This window comes from Callithrix jacchus, chromosome 17 (assembly GCF_049354715.1).
Source record: "Callithrix jacchus isolate 240 chromosome 17, calJac240_pri, whole genome shotgun sequence".
NCBI lineage: Eukaryota > Metazoa > Chordata > Mammalia > Primates > Cebidae > Callithrix > Callithrix jacchus.
In genome coordinates, this window is record NC_133518.1 from 70,735,676 (window position 1) to 70,756,296 (window position 20,621).

The 20,621-nt window shown below is 36.9% G+C and overlaps 1 protein-coding gene across 1 annotated transcript in view; it reads right to left on the minus strand.

Moving 5' to 3' along the window:
• Positions 1–2,452: 2,452 nt before the first annotated feature.
• The window catches only part of DYNC1LI1 (dynein cytoplasmic 1 light intermediate chain 1), a 43,981-nt gene continuing 25,812 nt past the window's right edge, over positions 2,453–20,621 (minus strand). The window contains exons 5-13 of the mRNA XM_002759727.6: positions 17,498–17,667; positions 14,257–14,350; positions 11,123–11,258; positions 9,601–9,712; positions 7,087–7,146; positions 6,913–6,957; positions 6,218–6,338; positions 5,115–5,270; positions 2,453–3,366 (exon numbers count right to left, since the gene is read on the minus strand). Of these exons, the coding sequence (XP_002759773.1) occupies positions 3,257–3,366; positions 5,115–5,270; positions 6,218–6,338; positions 6,913–6,957; positions 7,087–7,146; positions 9,601–9,712; positions 11,123–11,258; positions 14,257–14,350; positions 17,498–17,667 (1,004 nt within the window). The 3' untranslated portion in view covers positions 2,453–3,256. The remainder of the gene's footprint in view (positions 3,367–5,114; positions 5,271–6,217; positions 6,339–6,912; positions 6,958–7,086; positions 7,147–9,600; positions 9,713–11,122; positions 11,259–14,256; positions 14,351–17,497; positions 17,668–20,621) is intronic.

A 20,621-nucleotide genomic window follows, 5' to 3' on the forward strand; every position in this document is an offset into this window, starting at 1 on the left:
CAACAAAATGGATGAACCACAAACCCGATATTGAAAGATGCCTGGCACTAAAATAGTAACTCTGGAAGATTCAATCTATATAAAGCTTAAAAATAAGCCAGACTTATCTGTGTATTTGTAAGTTAGGCAGTGGTTACTTGGTGGGTGGGGATACTGATTGAGGGGCACACTGGAAGCTTCTGTGGGTGCTGGGTGATTTTCTGTTGCTTATTTTGGTGCCGGTTGTATGTGGTCACTTTGTGATACTTCAAACCATACACTTGCACACTTTTCTGTATTGTATGCTTCAATTAAAAATTTGCTTAAAAACAAACAAAAAGTTTAAAACAACTCTCCTTGCAAAACATTGGTTTAAGGTTTAAACAAAAATAGGTTTGTTTAATCACGGTCTATGGAAACTCTTAAGATTGGATAAGACTAAATCCCAGAGTGAGCAATTAAAGTAACAACTCCATTCCAAGGATTTTCTAGAACATGAACAATGTCAGAGTTGGCTTATGCATGCAAGTAAGATAGCAGATACATCCAAGCATACCACATATTGTCTGCAGTTGTATTTAGCTCTCCTTATTTCATCATGTACTAATTTGGAAAGAATCTACATCAGCCTTTTTGCAGAACCTGTTCTGAACTAAAGATTTTATCAGTGGCATTATCTCAAATATTTTATCAGACAGAACATTTTCATAAATTTTTGTATGCCCACAAATACCCTGTTTTTCCCCACTTGGAAACCAATTATTATCCTCTCATATCCATACACATATGGGTGTGTGTGTGTGTGTGTGTGTGTGTGTGTGTGTCTCTCTCTCTCTCTCTCTCTCTCTCTCTCTCTCTCTCTCTCTCTCTCTCTATATATATATATATATATATATATATATATAATTTTTTTTTTTAAGACAGGGATTCCCCTGTCATCCAAACTGCAGTGCAGTGGCACAATCACAGCTCACTGAAGACTCGATTTTCTGGGCTCAAGTGATCCTCCCACCTTAGCCTCCTAAGTATCTGGGACTACAGGCATGTGCCACAACACCCTGCTAATTTTTTGTAAAGATGGGTTCTCATGTTGCTCAGACTGGTCTCAAACTCCTAGGCTCAAGTGATCCTCCCACCTCAGCCTCCTAAAGTGCTGGGATTATAGGTATGAACCACCCACGACCAGCACCTCATGTATTTTGAACATTTATATTAAATATAAGGTGCCAAATGTTATTGTAAGACTAAATGGATTTTAAGATTTAATAAAGTGATTGTGCAAGATGATTGAGGTGTTGTCTTTAAACACTTTGTTCAAAAAAACCTTCAGAATATCTATTTCAAAGTAGTAAGGCTGGGCGCGGTGGCTCAAGCCTGTAATCCCAGCACTTTGGAAGGCTGAGGCCGGTGGATCACGAGGTCAAGAGATCAAGACCATCCTGGTCAACATGGTGAAACCCCGTCTCTACTAAAAAAAAAAAAATACAAAAAACGAGCTGGGCATGGTGGTGCATGCCTGTAATCCCAGCTACTCAGGAAGCTGAGGCAGGAGAATTGCCTGAACTCAGGAGGCGGAGGTTGCAGTGAGCCAAGATAGCGCCACTGCACTCCAGCCTGGGCAACAAGAGCGAAACTCTGTCTCAAAAAAAAAAAAAAAACAACAAAGTAGTAACAAAGACCAATTTAAAGGGCAGCAACCATTTTCCCCCCAACTATCTAAATGACTCAGGTCAAATATAGATGTGTTCTTTAGATGAACTTCAATAAAAAAATTCATTTGTCCTTAAGTTTCTAAAACAATCATTGAAAACTGAGTATTGAAAAGGTGAAATCAGTAACACGTCTTCTCACCTGTAAGGGAGTGGCTATGTGTTAGGGTACCTGCCAAGCTTTTAAAACTTCTTCCTGTTAAATGATAGAAGGCTAGTATTTTTACCTACTAGACGTGCTGATGTAAGATTCTGCCCTTGAGGAAGATGTGTTGACCAAGGCAAACTCCCAAATTAAGGAAATGTACAGGATAGGGAATCCAATGTATTCATTTATCTCTCAGAAGGTCAGAATGCTTTTCTATTAATTAGGTCAAACATTTTAAATTAGCCCTCTGTATCTGTGGGTTCCATATCCATGGATTGAACCAATGACAGAAAGAAAATACTTGGAAAAGAATAATCGCATCTAAACAGGCAGATTTTATCTTCCTCTGAACAATACAGTGCAAGTATATACATAGCATTTACAATGAATTAGGTATTATCATGTAGAGATGATTTAGAGCATAGAGGAGGATGTGAATGCTATATGCAAATACTATACCACTTTCTATCTCCGACTTAGGCATCTGTGGATTTTAGAACCTGAGGTAGGTCCTGGAACCAATCTGCCTCATGGATACCAAGGGATGACTATACTAATGAATCTCATTTATTAGCTGACACATGTAAATTTAAACATAAGAAAATGCAACAAGTTATTTGAACCTGAATGCAGAGAATAAATACTTTATTAACTGATTACAGTTCAAAGTCACAAACAAAAAAGGGGTATATTAAGGCAAAGCCAAATATATATATATGTATAGACAAATCCAAAGATTGTTACCTCTTTACATTTTAATAACCTCTGCATTTTTCTTTTACACATTTAGGCAGTGTGCTTTCTTTTCTTCTCAGTTAAAGAAACACCTTGACCAATATTTCTAAATCATATTTTGATGACAACTTACAGATCAGTGATTGAGACAATGACTAGTGTGTCAAATGCTGTCTGACAGTTCTCTCAGCATTTCTGTGTGTGGTGGTACATTTATGTTGGTGTGCAAAATCTGACAATTTTTTTCTGTCAGCAGAACTGACAAATTTTTAAAAATGATTTTAATAGTTATAACTAAAATAAGCTTAGACTTACAAGTCAGTCAAATGCCCAATCTGCATGTTTTCTGCCCTTCTCCTAAACTCTTCTACATGTTTTAAATAGCCTTTAGAATATGATCGATCACATGGTTGTATTTCCGATCTGAAAGTTTTGAGATTTTCAAAATCAAAAATTACTTCCTTATGCAAAATGGCAATGCAAATAGCAATCCTACATAACGTAGAGTAATTTTTCTTCTGTATAGCGCCTTATAAAAAACGGGCAACCACACACACACACACAAGACATACATTTAGTCCATCTGAAGAAGCACTCCAGCTTTCTAATTCCATTTTTGAAGGAAAAGGCAGAGGCATGTTTACATTATCCCAGAAAACTGAATAAATGGCTTTATTTGGTATCTTCAAGAAGCTTCTCCTTCCGTAGGAGATGTAGGTGTTGTGGGAGAAACTGTAACTGGTTTTCGTGTGATTCTGTCTAGTTCTGCATGAACATCTAAGACAGGCTTCTGGCCTACATTGAAGAGAAAGGAAATAAACAAGATTGACACATAAGTGAAAGTATTGTTTTTAACCAATGTCTCTTCATTTAAAAATCGCTAACACTTTCATTAACTTTAGCACACCAAGTTATATAAATGACCCTTAATTTAAAAATTTTAAGCCAGCTGCAGTGGTTCATGCCTATAATCTCAGCACTTTTGGGAGGCCGAGGTGGGAGGATCATTTGAAGTCAGGAATTCGAGACCAGCCGGGCCAACAGAGTGAAACCCTGTCTCTACTAAAAATACAAAAATTAGCTGAGTGTGGTGGTGCACACCTGTAATCCCAGCTACTTGGGAGGCAGGGGTGGGAGAAATTCCTTGATCCCAGAGGTGGTAGTTACAGTGAGCTGAGATCACACCACTGCATCCCAGCCTAAGCAACAGAGACTCTGTCTAAAAAATAAATAAAACTAATTAAAATTTCAAGAAAAAACAAATTCCTTCATTTTAAATTATGGATCTGTTACCAAATGGGGGTAAAACTGGCACCTATCATTTAACCTCACAAAGGTTTTTGTTTTTTTTTTTAAGGCATGGGACAATAAGAACAGTAAAATAGAAAATAGCAACAAAAATTTAGCATTTGGAGAGGTGAATGAGTGGTAACAACAGATGACAATAAAAATGTGGTAAGGATATGGAGAAACTGGAAATCTCCTAACCTGCCAGTAACAATTTAAAATGGTACATACAGCATTTGGGAAAACACTTCAGCAGTTCTTCAAAACCTTTGTTTAAACAGAGTTACTACATGACCCAATAATTCCACTTAAGTATTTACCGAAGAGAATTACAAACTTGTATCCACACAAAATTCGATGTTCAAAGCAGCACTATCTTAATTATAGTAAAAAAAGTAGATGAAACTCAGATGTCTATCATCCAGTGAATGGATAAATGAAATGTGGTATTAGCCATATAATAAAATATTATTCAGCAATTAAGGAATGTAGGCCGGGCACGGTGGCTCGTGACTGTTGTCCTAGCACTTTGGGAGGCTAAGGTGGGTGGATCGCTTGAGGCCAGGGGTTCAAGACCAGCCTGGCCAACATGGTGAAACAATATCTCCACTAAAATTACAAAAATTGGCCAGGCGTGGTAGTGGGTACCTGTAATCCCAGCTACTTGGGAGGCTGAGACAGGAGACTCACTTGAACCGCTGAGACAGGAGACTCACTTGAACCCCAGAGGCAGAAGCTACAGTGGGCTGAGATCACACCACTGCACTCCAGCCTGAGCAACGGAGCCAGACTCTGTCTCAAAAAAAAAAAATAAAGAATTGATACATATTACAACATGTATGACCCTCAAAAACATTTGTTAAAGACATACATTGAGCTGGGGGTGGTGGTTCATGCCTGTAATCCCAGCAGTTTGGGAGACTGAGGCGGGCAGATCACTTGAGGTTGGGAGTTTGAGACCATCCCAACCAACATGGAGAAACCTCGTCATTAAAAAAAAAAAAAAAAAAAGTCCATACATTGTATAAATCCATTTCCATGAAATGTGCAGATAGGCAAATCTGTAGAGGAAAAAGATAAGGTTCAAGGTTTCTTTTGGGGAGATAAAAATGTTCTAAAATCAGATTACAGTGATGGTCTATCCAACTTTGTAAAGATACTAAAACCACAGAATTATATACTTTACATGAGTTAACTTCATTATATCTCAATAAAACAGTTATTTTTAAAAAGCTATTTGCTCCCATTAAGTATACCTGACTTTTTGGCAGATGGTGGTAAACAACTGCTTCCACCTCCAGCCCCACCTGCAGGGCTACCACCACTCACACCAGGGCCTCCTGGAGAGCCAGTCTTTTTACTCAATAAACTGTTGAAGAAATTTGCCAGGACGCCTTCACTTGTAGCTCCAGCTATAAAAAACAAAAAACAAAATGCTTTAGTCAAAACATAAGACTTTCCCATAAATTATTATTAGAGTAATCACACATAGAAAATGAATAAACTTAAAATTTAAGAGTTTTATATTCCAAATTCAAGTCTAGTTTGATCTTTTGATGCTGAGTAATTTCTCTAATCTACTTATATACAAAACAAAATGAGTAAACTTTAAGAGTGTAAAATAATTACTTAAAAATTAGAATGTTAGTTTTAAAAGGCCAAAGGTATTTTAAACAAAAAGATGTTATATACTAATATATGTCTCCCATTTGAAAAGGATTATTCAAAAAGAGAATTGTTGAGAAATTGCTTCAAATATTATGAAAAGTTACAGAATCCTATGTGAAAACCAGTAGAAGTCCCCAGAAATAAATGGGCGAAAGATAGCAATAAACGACTCACAGAAGAGAAAACAATAGAAGGAAAATACTAGGGAAAATAACTCTTATTAGGTAGTATTTAAAGCATATTAATTAGGCTACAGCAAAACTCTAACACTCAATGTTGATGATATGCAAAGTTGAATAATCCATTTGAAAAAAATATCATCAAAGGCATAAAAACATAAACTCTTTGACCTACTAATCCTATTTATGGCAATTATTCCTACAGAAATAACTATTATGTATATAGTTTTTTCTTTATGTTAATTGCAGATGACCTATTATAGTATAAATATGACTTTCTTCAATGATCTACGAGGAAAGTGATTATATATAACAACACCTTTATCATGGAAAGGATAATACATCACAAATACACTGTAAAATGGTTTACGATCTTGTTAACTATGAGATTACATATCCACAGAGAGCCTAGAAAGTATTGCACAAGACTGAAAATAGTTATGGTAAAAGGTGGAATTTTAGATAGATTCTTTCTAATGTATTGTCTGGTTATCTCCTAGAAAGAGATGTACCTTTCATGTTTGGATCAATTTTTTTTGACCCAGCAGGGATGGGTGACACGCTGGCAACATTGGATGACACAGATCTATTTGGGGTTCGAGGGGAGCCTCCTGGAACTCTTGGTGAGGCATCCTATGTAAAAATAGGAAAAGGCAATTATAAAAACCTGAAATTTTCACTGCTCTACTGGTATTTTTACACTGCAAGCCACTGACAAAACTGTTAGCAATCCTGTCCTCATTATTAGAGAATGCCAGAGGCCTATCACATTTTAGAATACTAATTTTCCCTTTCATACAAAATAAAGAACATATTGAGTGATGATGTACAGTTATGAGTATAAGCCTGGGAGTGAGATTTGGTTTCCAATCTGGACTTGTATTCTACTAGCTTTATAATCTCAGGCAAGCCACAATGTCCTCCCTAAGACTCCCATTTCCTCATTTGCAAAATGGGGCTAGTAATAGTCCTGCCTCATAAGACGGTTGTGAGGATTTGTAAAATGACACATAAATGCCTGAGCTGACACACAACAAGCGTTACAAACAGATCTTTACACTTGCAAAATCTCACGAATTAGAGAAGAATTCTGAATTCAAGTTTACACCAAAGCACACCCATATGAGATATGTATATAATTAAGAAAAAAGAACTAAAACGATATGTACTGCATTTTAACAATTTTGTTAAGATTTGTAATACTGACCACAGGCCTTCCAGCTGCAGTTGGTGGTTGCTTGGCTAAAAGGGACTGAAAAAAAGCCAAAAGAGTACTAGTTTAGACATTCACAGCATATACCAGTGTATTTTTAAAGAAAATGCACACGAGAACAGTTTACTCATTAACCATACTAAGTCTGCTTCTGATATAATTTCATACCTGTAGCTTCATAAGAAACACTTGATCATCTTCTGCCATAATTTCTTTCTCATGTACAAACTGAAATGAGCAATGCATAAGTTTAATATATTATGCTAATGCCATTAATAACTTATTCTCTAGATTAGACTAATTAAAAAACAGTCCAAGAATTTGAACATTTCCTATACTATATTTATATGCACAAGTGAGCTGCACTACCCAAGACCTCCAGCAGAGCTGTTCAGTAACTAGCTACAATTCTTGAAATGTTCTGTATCTGTGCTGTTCAATATGACAGTCACTGGCCACCAGTGGCTACTGAGCTCTTGAAATGTGGCTAGTGTAACAGAGGAACTTAATTTTTAATTGTATTTAATTTTACATTTAAAAGCCACATAAGGCAAGTGGCTACCGTATTGAACAGCACAATCCTAGAGCCACAAGCATATTAATAATGCTTATAAATTTGCTAAACAGCAGTTAGGGTGTTTTAAAAGGACCAGTAATATCCTAGTTAAGTGACATGCAACTTGTCCCTTGCTTCTCTGAAATAAAAATATAATGGCTCTTCTCTAAGCTGAGTAATTGGGAAAAAAGAACTGCAAAAGTCTCCTGCTTCTAGTCTTGCTATAAAACACACACCCAATCAGAGATTATATCACTCCTCTGCTCAAACTCTCAATTGCTTTCCATCTAATTCAGAATGAAACCAAAAGTCCTTACTGTGGCCTAATGATAAAAACCCACAGTAACTGAACTCTGCCTCTCATCTCCCAGCACTCTCTCCTTCCTCACAGCTCTTTCCTGCCTGTCTTCCTCTTACATTTCTACCTCAGGGCATGCGCACTTTTAGTTTCTTCTGCCTTCAGCATTCTCTCCTCTTATATCAAAGGCCTTCCCACATCGTTTATAAACAGCATTCCTCACAGCCCAGTCCTCTCACTCACTCTCCCTACACCCTGCTTTATTTCTGTAGCACTTACCACTACTTGACAGATGATTATGTATTGGTTTATTATACATATCACCCGCCTTCCCATTTAGCACTTAGAACCTAAATAGGGCCTAAAGTGATGCTCAATAAATATTTGTGGAATGAGTAAAAGAAAAAGACAACTTAAAGAAGCGTATCTGTTGGTAAAAGAATGGGAAATATTTTTGCTATTTTATTTATTTATTTATTTATTATTTTTTGAGACGGAGTTTCGCTCGTTACCCAGGCTGGAGTGCAATGGCGCCATCTCGGCTCACCGCAACCTCCGCCTCCTGGGTTCAAGCAATTCTCCCACCTCAGCCTCTTGAGTAGCTGGGATTACAGGCAGGCGCCACCATGCCCAGCTAATTTTTTGTATTTTTAGTAGAGATGGGGTTTCACCACGTTGACCAGGATGGTCTCGATCTCTTGACCTCGTGATCCACCCGCCTCGGCCTCCCAAAGTGCTGGGATTACAGGCTTGAGCCACTGTGCCCAGACTGCTACTTTATTTTTATGTATGCATTTCTTTTAATAGACATCTAGACCAAATATCACACCAATTGATTTTTCATTTGATCTTTTCTTATTACTAACAGTAACCCACAAACAGAAGATGGATGCTCTATGTTATGAATCTTTAGATTCTTAAAGTCTTATATGTTAAATCAAAATTATTTTTTCTTGACATATATATCAAGATTAAAGTCAGTCAGTAAGAAGTACTACAGGTTAGGTATCCTTCAGCCGAAATACTTGGGACCAGAAGTGGAAGTATTTCAGACTGCTGAATATTTATATTAATACCTATCAGTTCAGCATCCTTAAGCTGAAAATCCAAAATGTTTCAATAAGCATTTCCTTCTGAGAGTCATGATGGTACTCAAAGTGTTTCAGATTTTTGACCATTTTGGATTTTCAAATTAGGGATATTCAGTTTATTTATGCAAATACTCATTTTATAGAGCTCTTCAGAAACATCTCTATCTATAGAACACTATACACTGCTTACCATGAAATCAAGATATAGGAAAGCAGTGTATCTACTGGGACCTGATTTAATAGTTTGATATGTTATAGTCAAGACTAAAGCTGTATATAGAAAATTGGAAGTTCCTGGATAGCTGCAAGCTAAAGTGGGTAACTAACTGCAGGGAAGATCCAAGATCTGCCCCAATAGATAGAACCATGAGAATTATTCTGGCAATGTTTTCTTCGCTCTCAACCAAGTTCTAGGTTGGAAAGTTCAGAACTTCTACCTATTCAAACTCTGTAAGAGTTCACTCATGCCAATCTATGATTGCCAAGGCACTATGTACTAACAAGTGCTATTATGAATATGCCAAGGGCTAAGATTTAATTAGCTGAACAGCTGATTTATATTTTGCTAAAACAAATCCTTATGTAAACTGTACATTAGAAACACGCCCAAATTATACTTAGAAACCCTCCAGATAGCAAAGGACATCCTTGCCTTCGTACCTTCAATCTGAAAGTACAGACTTCCCTTCAGTTTAGTCTAAAGTCTATCTACTGAGATTATTTACTAAAATGGTTACCTTTCGAACAGGTGGTTTAGTTATGATGTCTTCAAAATTATCTTCTGCTTTTAATGTCTGAAAATTTTCATGTAATATTCCTATTTTCTTATCATTATCCCACCCTGCTGGACTAGAAAGGAATACATATGTTAAGTTCTTAAGCATTTGTACGGCCATTCGTTGATTCAGTCCAAGAACACATTTTTATGAAGCCAATCTGAACAATTATGGAAAACAAATTAGCTTTTTATTATGATGTCACATTTTACTAATTTCTACTTAAAATGAAAGCCCAGGCACCACGACAAAGCTCCATCTCTATAAAAAATACAAAAGAAAAAAAATTAGCTGGGTGTGCATGGTGGCGTGCACCTGTAGTCCCAGCTACTTGGGAAGCTGAGACAGGAGAATTGCTTGAGCCTGGGAGGTGGAGGCTAAAGTGAGCTGAGATCAAGTCACTGAGCTGTAGGATGGGTGATGGAAGTGAGACCCTGTCTCAAAAAAAAAAATTACCAATATTCTTATCTTAAAAGTGTCATTAATGTTAACTTGCGAGGCAGGGGGCAATAACTATTATCTCCCAATTTTATATAGGTACCTTTTTTTTTTGAGACAGAGTCTTGCTCTGTTGCCCAGGTTGGAGTACAGTGGCTCAACCATGGCTCATTATAGCCTTGGTCTCCGGGCTCAAGTGATCCTCACACCTCAGCCTCCCAAGTAGCTGGAACCACAGGTCTGTACCACCATACCTGGCTGATTTTTAAATTTTTGGTAGAGATGAGGTCTCATAATGTTGCTCAGGCTAGTCTTGGGCTCTTGAGTTCAAGCAATCCTTCCACCTCAGCCTTCTAAAGTGCTGGGATTTTAGGCATGAGCCACTGCACACGGACTATTCAGGTAACTTTTTTTTTTTTTTAAACAGTCTCATTCTGTCACCCAGCTGGAGTGCAGTGGCGCAATTTCAGCTCACTGCAACCTCTGCCTCCCAGGTTCAAGTAATTCTCGTGCCTCAGCCTCCAGAGTAGCTGGGACCACAGGCATGCACCACCACACCCAGCTAATTTTTGTATTTTTTAGTAGAGGGAGGTTTTGCCATGTTGGCCAGGCTGTTCTCGAGCTCTTGACCTCAGGTGATCCGCTCGCCTTGGCTTCCCAAAATGCCAGGATTACAAGCGTGAGCCATCGTGCCTGGCCACGTAACTTTTTAACATCATGTCCAGATCAGAAATTTGGTCATTTATGTATCATAATCAATTAAAGAATAAGTAGATACAATGCACTAATATATGCACCCAGTAGACAGTTTAGCTCTAATAGCAAAAACCTTTGAAAAAGGGCTCAGGCCAGCAGTAAATCTAAAAAGGCAACAAGAGATAAATCCAGACAGGTTATACATAAAAAACAATCTAGGAACAGATAGATGCTCACTTATTCATCATGGAAAGGTTTATTGTTCTTATCTCAAAACCGAAAATAAAGATTCACCATCAAATAGCAGCAATAATACATGATAAAATTATATATTTAAGAGTCAACTTACATAAATACTGCATCCTTTTCCACAACAACAGCAGGAATCTTATAGGGAAATCCATATAGTTTCTGAACGATGTATTTATATACTAAGTCTATATTTTTGTTCTCTTTTACTGAAGTGTAAATAAGTGCTGCACCATCTGAACAATATGGTCAAAGAAAATTCTGGACAAATGTCATGGACAAATATGAAATTCTATGTTTTCAGCTTAACATTTATACCTATGTGCATTTTACTTTCAGAAATAACTCCAAAGGTATGTTATATGGTAATCAAAAACTTCGATAGTTACAAGTACCCACCTTTATATAGGCTACGATGAAATAATTTTTACTTAATCAATTTAACTTAGGAAGGTAGAAGTCTCATTAAGCCAAGAAGTAAAGGTAAATCTAGAAATACTGACACCACTACTACTTCTACATTTAAAGCACATGAAAGGACAATTTCTATGATTTTAACTTTCCTAATATTCATGGAGGGGATATTATTTATCAACAACTGTTTTGTTTGCCTTTTCAACAAAAATGGTGTGTAACAGAGTCTCTTTGTAGTTTTTACTAAACCCAGGAATTAAAACTTCCAGGATAAAGCTCAGGAGACTCACTGAAGAGGGTAAAAAAGACCCATTATCGAGAGGTGAGTCTGCAGGGACCCATCAGGAGGCTTTCAGGAATAACCTAAGGCAAAAGCACATTTCATGACAAAACTTGAAATCACACAATCTCACATGAAGAGGTATTAAAGCAGAGCCTAACACTGACCTTTTATCCAAAAGACACAGTGGAAGAAAATATTAAGACATCCATAGACAATGTGACCACAGACAGACGATGTGTTCAGAGTGGCTATCAGAAATTCTATGACCACGCACATTCTAGCACTGGCCACTGTGCCTCCATGGGAGATGGTGACTTAGGCCAAGGGGAAATCCTGGGAGTATGTCTAACTTCTTAACTGGGATACTCATAGCTTTTGGGACGTGACTGAGGTTTATGAACCTAAAAGCAGTATTGCTAAATACAGCTTACCTTGATATGAAACCTTAACATGGTAAAGACAAACATAAACTTAGGTAAAAGATAAGCATAAACTTAGGCAAAAGTTTAACTTCATGAACTTTGCATTAATGATGTTCCCCACAATGCAAATCTAATTATGATAATCTGGATGATTTCGATAACTGAAAAACTTATATTGCAATTAAAAATTTAATAAAATAAAGGCTGGACACAGTGGCTCATGCCTATAATCCAAGTACTTTGGGAGCCCGAGGTGGCTGTACCTGAGGTCAGGAGTTCGACACCAGCCTGGCCAACATGGCAAAACCCCATCTCTTCCAAAAATACAAAAATTAGCCAGGCTGCCAGGCACAGTGGCTCACATCTATAATCCGAGTACTTTGAGAGGCCAAGACCGGCGGATCACCTGAAATCTGGAGTTCAAGACCAGCCTGACCAACGTGGAGAAACTCTGTCTCTACTAAAAATACAAAAAGAAAAATTGATCTAGCATGGTGGCACATGCCTATAATCCCAACAACTCGAGAGGCTGAGAGAGAAGAATCACTTGAACCTGGGAGGCAGAGGTTGTGGTGAGCCAAGATCGTGCCACTGCACTCCAGCCTGGGCAACAAGAACAAAACTCCATCTTAAAAAACAACAACAACAATAAAAAAAAATGAATTAGCTGGGTGTGGTGGCAGGCACCTGTAATCCCAGCTACTCACTTGGGAGGCTAAGACATGAGAATAGCTTGAACCCGGGAGGCAGAGGTTGCAGTGAGCTGAGATCACGCCATTGCACTCCAGCCTGGGTGACAGAGCGAGACTACTTTTCAAAAACAAAACACAAACAGAAAAAATTTAATAAAATAAAGATGATTTTGAATTCACTGTCGGTCACTGATAAATACATACCTCATTATCTTGAGATGACTTCTCCCATTTCGTATTCTTTTAAAATTAATGGCTTTAATGGACTCTAATTATTTTAGTAGAAAGCTTCCTTTCTGATTACATTTCTGTATTTACATTTAAATACAGCATTAAATAAATGATTAAAGAGTTTTTCATTCTCAAATTTTCTAATCTCCAAAGATAACAAAAAAAGGCTATAGATACCTACACTACAATTACTCGCACTTTTTCTTTTTGAAGACATTATGTAGACAAGTGCCCTTTAACTCAACCAACTCAGCCATTTGTTGACGTGAGAAGAGAAATGCCCATAAAAAGAACTTAAGGAGAAACGGGAAAGGGAAACTCTCAGTGTCATCTTATTCAGACTTTCTATAAATGGTCCTTAAATTAAATGCCCACTATGAAAATGACTTATAAACTGTAGACATTATAAACGTGTGTATTACTTATTCCTATTTATTCTTAATATCATTTCATTACTTTTCAGACTCAGAAGCTTTGGCTGGATAATACAGCTGCAAAGTATCTGATCTAAGAGGGCTGATGAGTTTACGCTTCAGAGTATTCAAGGTGTAACCAAGTTCTCAATAGTAAAGTCTCTAAAAAGCATTCACTTATAACCTTCATTTTCTCCCTCTTTTAGCTGTAATTTTTACTCACTGGCGCACCTAATCCTTGCAATCTAGATTAATGAGACTTTCTATGATAGATTTCCCAGGAAGGTTTCTAAATTATAGATTCTCCAGCTTCATTTGGAACATTCTAATCCACTAAGTCTTAGATAGGCAGAGCCACATTTTGAAACCACTGTTAGGCTGTATGTGGGGAAGATAACACACTAAACAAATTAAACATGAAAACACAAAACCAAAATATTGATCTTGCCCTGCCATCCACAACCAATAAATACAGTTTTTAAATCAGATGTGTTCAGAACCACAGCTGACTAGACTTTTCCACATATAATTGATAATCGTTTTTCTTAAGCATACTTTAAACAGAGCAAATCAAAGCAATATACTTCAATATTTGCTTTTCTATCTCAAAACATCCAAATATAAATAACTTGGGAACTAAAATAAAATTTCCAACCAGAGGCAGAAGAAGAAAGGTTTACAGAATTTCTCAAGTCCATCAATTTAATTATTTTAACTTTAAAAAAAACAAAAACAGGTAAGGTTGTACACTGAATCAATAAACGCATTTAAAAGGATACACTGTAAACAAAACTTCCGGATATGTGACTGAATAAAATCAAAATGTTCATCTCTGTAGTCATGTTCTTTCTCCAATACACTAATAGCATCACACTGTTAAGTTAAAATAATTTAAAACAACATATTTAAAATAATCAAAATGAAATATAATAATTTGAACAGTTTAATTCTGGATAGGGGAACATCAGAAAAGTACCACTCTGGGAGGGGCGGGGAGGTTCGGAAAAAAAAAAAAAAAAGCACCACTTTGATATGGTGAATGAACAGTAGCACCAAGAATATCAATTATTCTATGAACTTTTAATTGGAAAGACTAACAGACAATTTTATCTTATTAAAAAGCATTAACTTCTATGTTAATATTAAATCTCATCAGAACACCAAAGAGAAAGTTTTAGTACATAACAGAAGGAAGAATAACAAGCCTAGCTTGTATTAAGAAATCATACTTACTAACTCAACTACTTACAGCCTAGAACAAAGTTTTTAAAGATCTAACATCTATTCTAGTTTTATAAAACACTTCTGCATATCCAGGGAGGCTCTACTTTTCACCATTTCTTCTTAGTTCCTGTGTTTATCTGGTAATTCGTAAATGACCTTAGTTTTTTTTTTCTGGTGCTTTTATTCACTCTTATTACAATCTCACCAATTACACAATAAGGAAATTATATACAAGTGATTTTTGAAATGCCGCCTGTACAATCAATGAGACAATTTTCAATTCTGCTTGCTACAGAAAAATGTTAAGAAAAAATACAAAGAAGGCATGTTCAAACATCATGACATCCAAATAATTTCACCAAAACCCTTCTGAATTGCAGGTGTAAAATACAAAAATAAACATTTAATAATGGTCATTACACCTAATATCAGTTTGGGGTCAAATCAGCTATGTAATTTTTTTGTTACATATATATGTATATATATGTAACAGGGATTTACATACACACACATATACATATATATCATATATATACACACATACACACACATACATATGGAAAAAAAAAACTAACAGAGTGCCGTGGTTTGTACCTGTACTACTTTGGAGGGTAACGCAGGAGGATTGAGCCTAGGAGTTCAAGGCTAGCTGGGCAACATATATACAGAACAGAGTCTCATTATATAATTATGATGAGCATTTCATTGCCCATTTCATCAAATACTGACAGTAATTTCAAAAGATGAAAAATAATTATTATACCTTGACTTAATGAAACTTTTGGCAAAGCATGGTGGTTTAGTATTAAATAAAAATACTTTAACTGCAATCAAAGGACTTAAGAAACTTAAGTCTCTCTGAAATCTCCATTTCCAGAGTCTTTAAATCGATGCTGTTGAACCACCGTACTTCTCTCCCTTGGGAGACACACACTTCCCCATCTCCCTACACATTTTCAAAGTCCATAAACTGAAATACATCTGATGGTGTCTTAGATTTTGTAAAATACAATAGATGATCTCTTCTGGTTTGAAAATGTGATGACTCTATGACTCATTTGATATTGATTCCGGACCCTTTAAGCTTAACATTTTTCATTTGGAAAATAAGACTGCTTTTCGTAACGCAAGCAGTGTTTTTATAAAATGGAACCAACTTCCAATAAACAGCTCTTTACCAACCAAAACAAAATAAAACAAATCACACAGAAGGATTTCAGCGTGAGATTTTAAGATAGCGTTTTACAGAAAAGGTGTATTAACAATTAACTATACCAGAACCAACATTTGAAAGCAGATGGCAGACTGTAACTTAATTTAAATGTTGTCACTACATTCCTTTGTTATGAATAATTTTTGTAGTAAAGTAAAACCCAAGCTAGGTTTTAAATTTTTTCATCAACTTTACTAAAACAATGAATAAATTCTTTACCCTCCTCTAATTATTATATGTGCAAGTTTTACTGATTATTAAAGAGCATTAGTAATTTCAGGTCTCAAAGGGACTTACGTGCTATCATTCTCTTGACTACTCCATGACTTACAAATGGTAAAAACACACTACTTAGGACCAAGTGGGGAGAAGATGAACTTGATCCATTAATTATTTTTAAAGGAAACTTAATTTTATTGCAAAACATATTCAGTGAAATAATCAATAGTGTAATTTTGGTAATAGTGGTCCTATCAGAACCTCTTTTAAAAACAGAAATCCTAAGGTCAGGCACGGTGGCTTAACCTGTAATCCCAGCACTTTGGGAGGCCAAGGCAGGCAGATCACAAGGTCAGGTGTTCGAGACCAGCCTGGCCAATATGGTGAAACCCCATCTCTATTAAAACCACAAAAATTAGCTGGGCGCGGTGGTGGTGCCTCCCAGCTACTTGGGAGATTGAGGCAAAAGAATCACTTGAACTGGGGAGGCAGAGGTTGAAGTATGTGGAGATCGCGCCACCACACTCCTGCCTGGGCAACAGATCGAGACTCCATCTCAAAACAAAACGAAAACCCCACAAAACAAAAAACAGAAACCCTTGATAACTAACTGCATGTCAAAAATGAGTGCTGCTATGTGTTTAAAAGTCTATTTTAAGTACATAATCCTCTGATATTAGAGAATATACAAAATTTTAACATTGAGGCTGGGCACTGTGGTTCACGCCTGTAATCCTAGCACTTTGGGAGGCCAAGGCAGGTGGATCACCTGAGGTCTGGAGTAAGACCAACCTGGCCAACATGGTAAAACCCCATTTCTACTAAAAATACAAAAAATTACTCAAGAGCAGTGGTGGGAGCCTGTAATCCCAGCTACTGGGGAGGCTGAGGCAGGAGAATTGCTTGAACTTGGGAGGCAGAGGTTGCAGTGAGCCGAGATGGTGCCATTGTCCAGCCTGGGCAACAAGAGCAAAACTCCGCCTCAAAAAAAAAAAATTTAATGTCGAAAAATAATTTTATATAACTCAATCAAGACAGAAAAAACAATAATTTTATAAAAACCAATAAACTATCATTTTACCTGTAATTATTTCTACTAAACTGATTAATCATACAATGAAGTTCAACTGGAATTATGAACATGAAATTCAATCCCAAATATCTGAAATTACATTTTCTTTCAAAGAACTATAATTAAGACCACAAAAACAACATATTAATATCATTCAATACTTTAAACTATTATTTGTTCATTAAAAATTATCTAGAAGAACTAATGTATTAACTCCAAAAAGCCTGGAAAACAAAACAGCTGTTCAACCTCAGTGAACATAAGTAGCAGAATCTCTAGGAAGCAAACTAACCTTTGTGCAAACTACTAGTACTGGAATGCCCAAGTTATGTGTAAGTGTATCTGCACCCAGAGGTAAAACTACACTGTCATCTTTGTCTTCTTGTGATGTAGTATTTCTTCTCTGGGGAGACGCCGGGAAGTCTTCTCCTGGCTCTACATATTCTTGGAAGTCTCTAATCACTGAAAATCAAAGTAAACACAGATTAGAAATTGCTTTATTTCAGCAGGTAACTTTTCTTGCCATAATCTAAAGATAAAATTTACTTGAATTTATACTGAGTCTTGTATAAGAAAAGGAACAAAAACAGTTTGAGAAACCTATTTCAAAGAAAATATACAAACACTGGACCCACATTAATAATTAGGAACAGAATACTACTACTGCATGGGATGGCTCTATAAAGTAGGATTCTATCTAGACCTGGCTCAATTTATGAAATATATTTTGGTCAAGTCACGGATTAGTTTTATCTCTCTACCTTCTCTAATACACAAAGGCTACTGTATGGATAAAAGAAAAATAAATGTGGGAGAAAAAAAAAAGCCCACAACTTAAAAGATAGTCTAGATGATTTTCTAATACTAACTTCCTCTCACAGAACCCTTTACTCAGGTCTCTCCTTTTTTACCTAGGCTCAATCTTGGGCCATACTCATTCATTCTGTAACCCTGGCACAACAATGAAATATTACCAATGCTGATCAGTTTCTAGGAGTTTTTGCAAGGTTGTCAAAACTGTCCCTAAAAAATATAAAGTAAATGTGAATGTATCAAGAGACTTGAAAATGTATGCTTTGACTCAGTAATTACTCTCCTAGGAATTCTCAAGGGCACAATCAGTGATGCATACACATAGGGATTTCCATATAACTCTTTTCTTCATGTTTAAAAGCAAAACAAATCTGGAAACAAACTGTCCATAGCACAGGATTAAAATAGTATATGAGGGAAAATTATACACAACCACAAAATGTTAAGTTTTCAAAGAATATTTAACATTGTAGGAAATAGTAACATTAAAAGAGATATAAATAAAATAAGGCCAAATTATGATTCCAGCTTAGAAATAAAAAATACTGGGAAAAATATACAAAAGTAGTCTTTCTTTTTTTTGAGACACGGTCTTGCTCTGTCACTCATGCTGGAGTGCGGTGGTACAATCATGGCTCACTGTAGCCTTGACCCAAGTGATCTTGCTCAGCTTCCTGAGTAGCTACAGGTATGTGTCAACACATCTGGATAATTTATTTTATTTTTGTAGAGATGGTGTCTCACTATGTGGCCCAGGTCGGTCTCAAATTCTGGACTCAAGCAATCCTCCCACCTCAGCATCCAAAAGTGTTGGGATTACAGGGGTGAGCCACTGTGACTGGCTATTTTCAAGTTTTTTGTTTTCTGTTTTTGAGACGGAGTCTCACTCTGTCTTCCAGGCTGGAATACAGTGGCACAATCTCGGCTCACTGCAACCTCCGCCTCCTGGGTTCAAGCAATTCTTCTGCCTCAGCCTCCTGAGTAGCTGGGACTACAGGCGCCCACCACCATGCCCAGTTAATTTTTGTATTTTTAGTAGAGATGGGGTTTCACCATATTGGCCAGGCTGGTCTTGAACTCCTGACCTTGTGATTTGCCCACCTTGGCCTCCCAAAGTGCTGGGATTACAGGCGTGAGCCACCGCGCCCAGCCTATTTTCAATTCCTAAAAACGAAGAATGTACATACATTACTTACTTAGAAGAAAATGGGTGTTTTCTCTTAAAGTAACTAGAAGCCAGATCTCTGGATCATGAAGACTAACTCACATGGAGGAAAAGTATTCTAAATTTACATGGGGTCAAGGAACAGGGAATCCCAAACAGTTGGGCATAGTTCCTCCAGAAACACAGGGGCCTGTGTGTACCCTTAGCAGCCCTGGTGACTACAACGCTTAAGATCAGAGGCTATAATCTAACAGTGGCTTTAAAATTTTATCATGCACCAGAATCACCCAGAGGCTTGTTACATCACAGATTACTATTTCCACCCTCAAGAGTTTCTAATTCAGTAGTCTGGGATAGGGAGTGAAACTGTGTATTTTTGACATGTTTCTGGCTATACTGACACTAGTGCTGCTGGTTCAGGGAACCACAGTGAGAACTACTACTCTAGGACAAATCTAGACTTAGGGAAAGAACAAAAAAAAACTCCACAGGCAATAGTAAACAGAAAAAAAAAACCTAAAAGCATTTAGATGTCTTTTTCAATAGAGTAGTGCATACATTTTCAGTTTTTACTGTTTTCTTACATATAAATTCCAGTCAGCTGTCAATTTCTCTTTAAAAGTTACTGTCAGTGAATAATAACAAAGCAACTGACTATGTATTTTCTTATGCAAAGCACAATACTGGCAAATGAAGAACTCTAAGTGACACTGAAAATGTTACAGGCAGTTGGGCATGGTGGCTCATGCGTGTAATGTCAGCATTTTGGGAGGCTGAGGCAGGCAGGTGGCTTGAGCTCAGGAGTTCAAGACCAGCCTGGGCAACATGGCAAAACTCCATCTCTACAAAAAATTTAAAAATCAGCCAGGCATGGTGGTGCATGCCTGTAGTCCCAGCTACTTGGGAGGCTGAGGTGGGAGGATGGCTTGAGCCTGGGAGGCAGAGGTTTCAGCGAGCCAAGATTGTGCCACTGCACTTCAGCCTGGGCAACAGTGTAGGACTAACTCAAAAATAAAATAAAAATTTTTTTAAAATGTTACTGGCTTACAACCTGTTAGAAATGACCCATATCATTTTCATAATTCCCATAAAAAAATCTCCAATTCACATGGGCATGTACGAAACATGTACTTTGCAAATCATAAAACCATCTTAATATCTTTATATGTATACTGTCAACATATTTCTAGGCACATTTCATTTTGACAAGGTCAGTAATATTACTAATTAAAAAATGAAACTGCTAAAAATGAGCAGCTGAAGAAAGATTCCATTTTTTTACCCGGCAAAGCTACCTTTCCGAAATGAACACACACAGCCTTTTGGCAAGGAGAAAAGGAATCTCTACTAAACAGTTTACCATTATGTCTTATGTTTTTAATTTGAAACTGTATTAAAACCTAGCACACCATCTAAACTGAATTTTAAAAACAGTGGT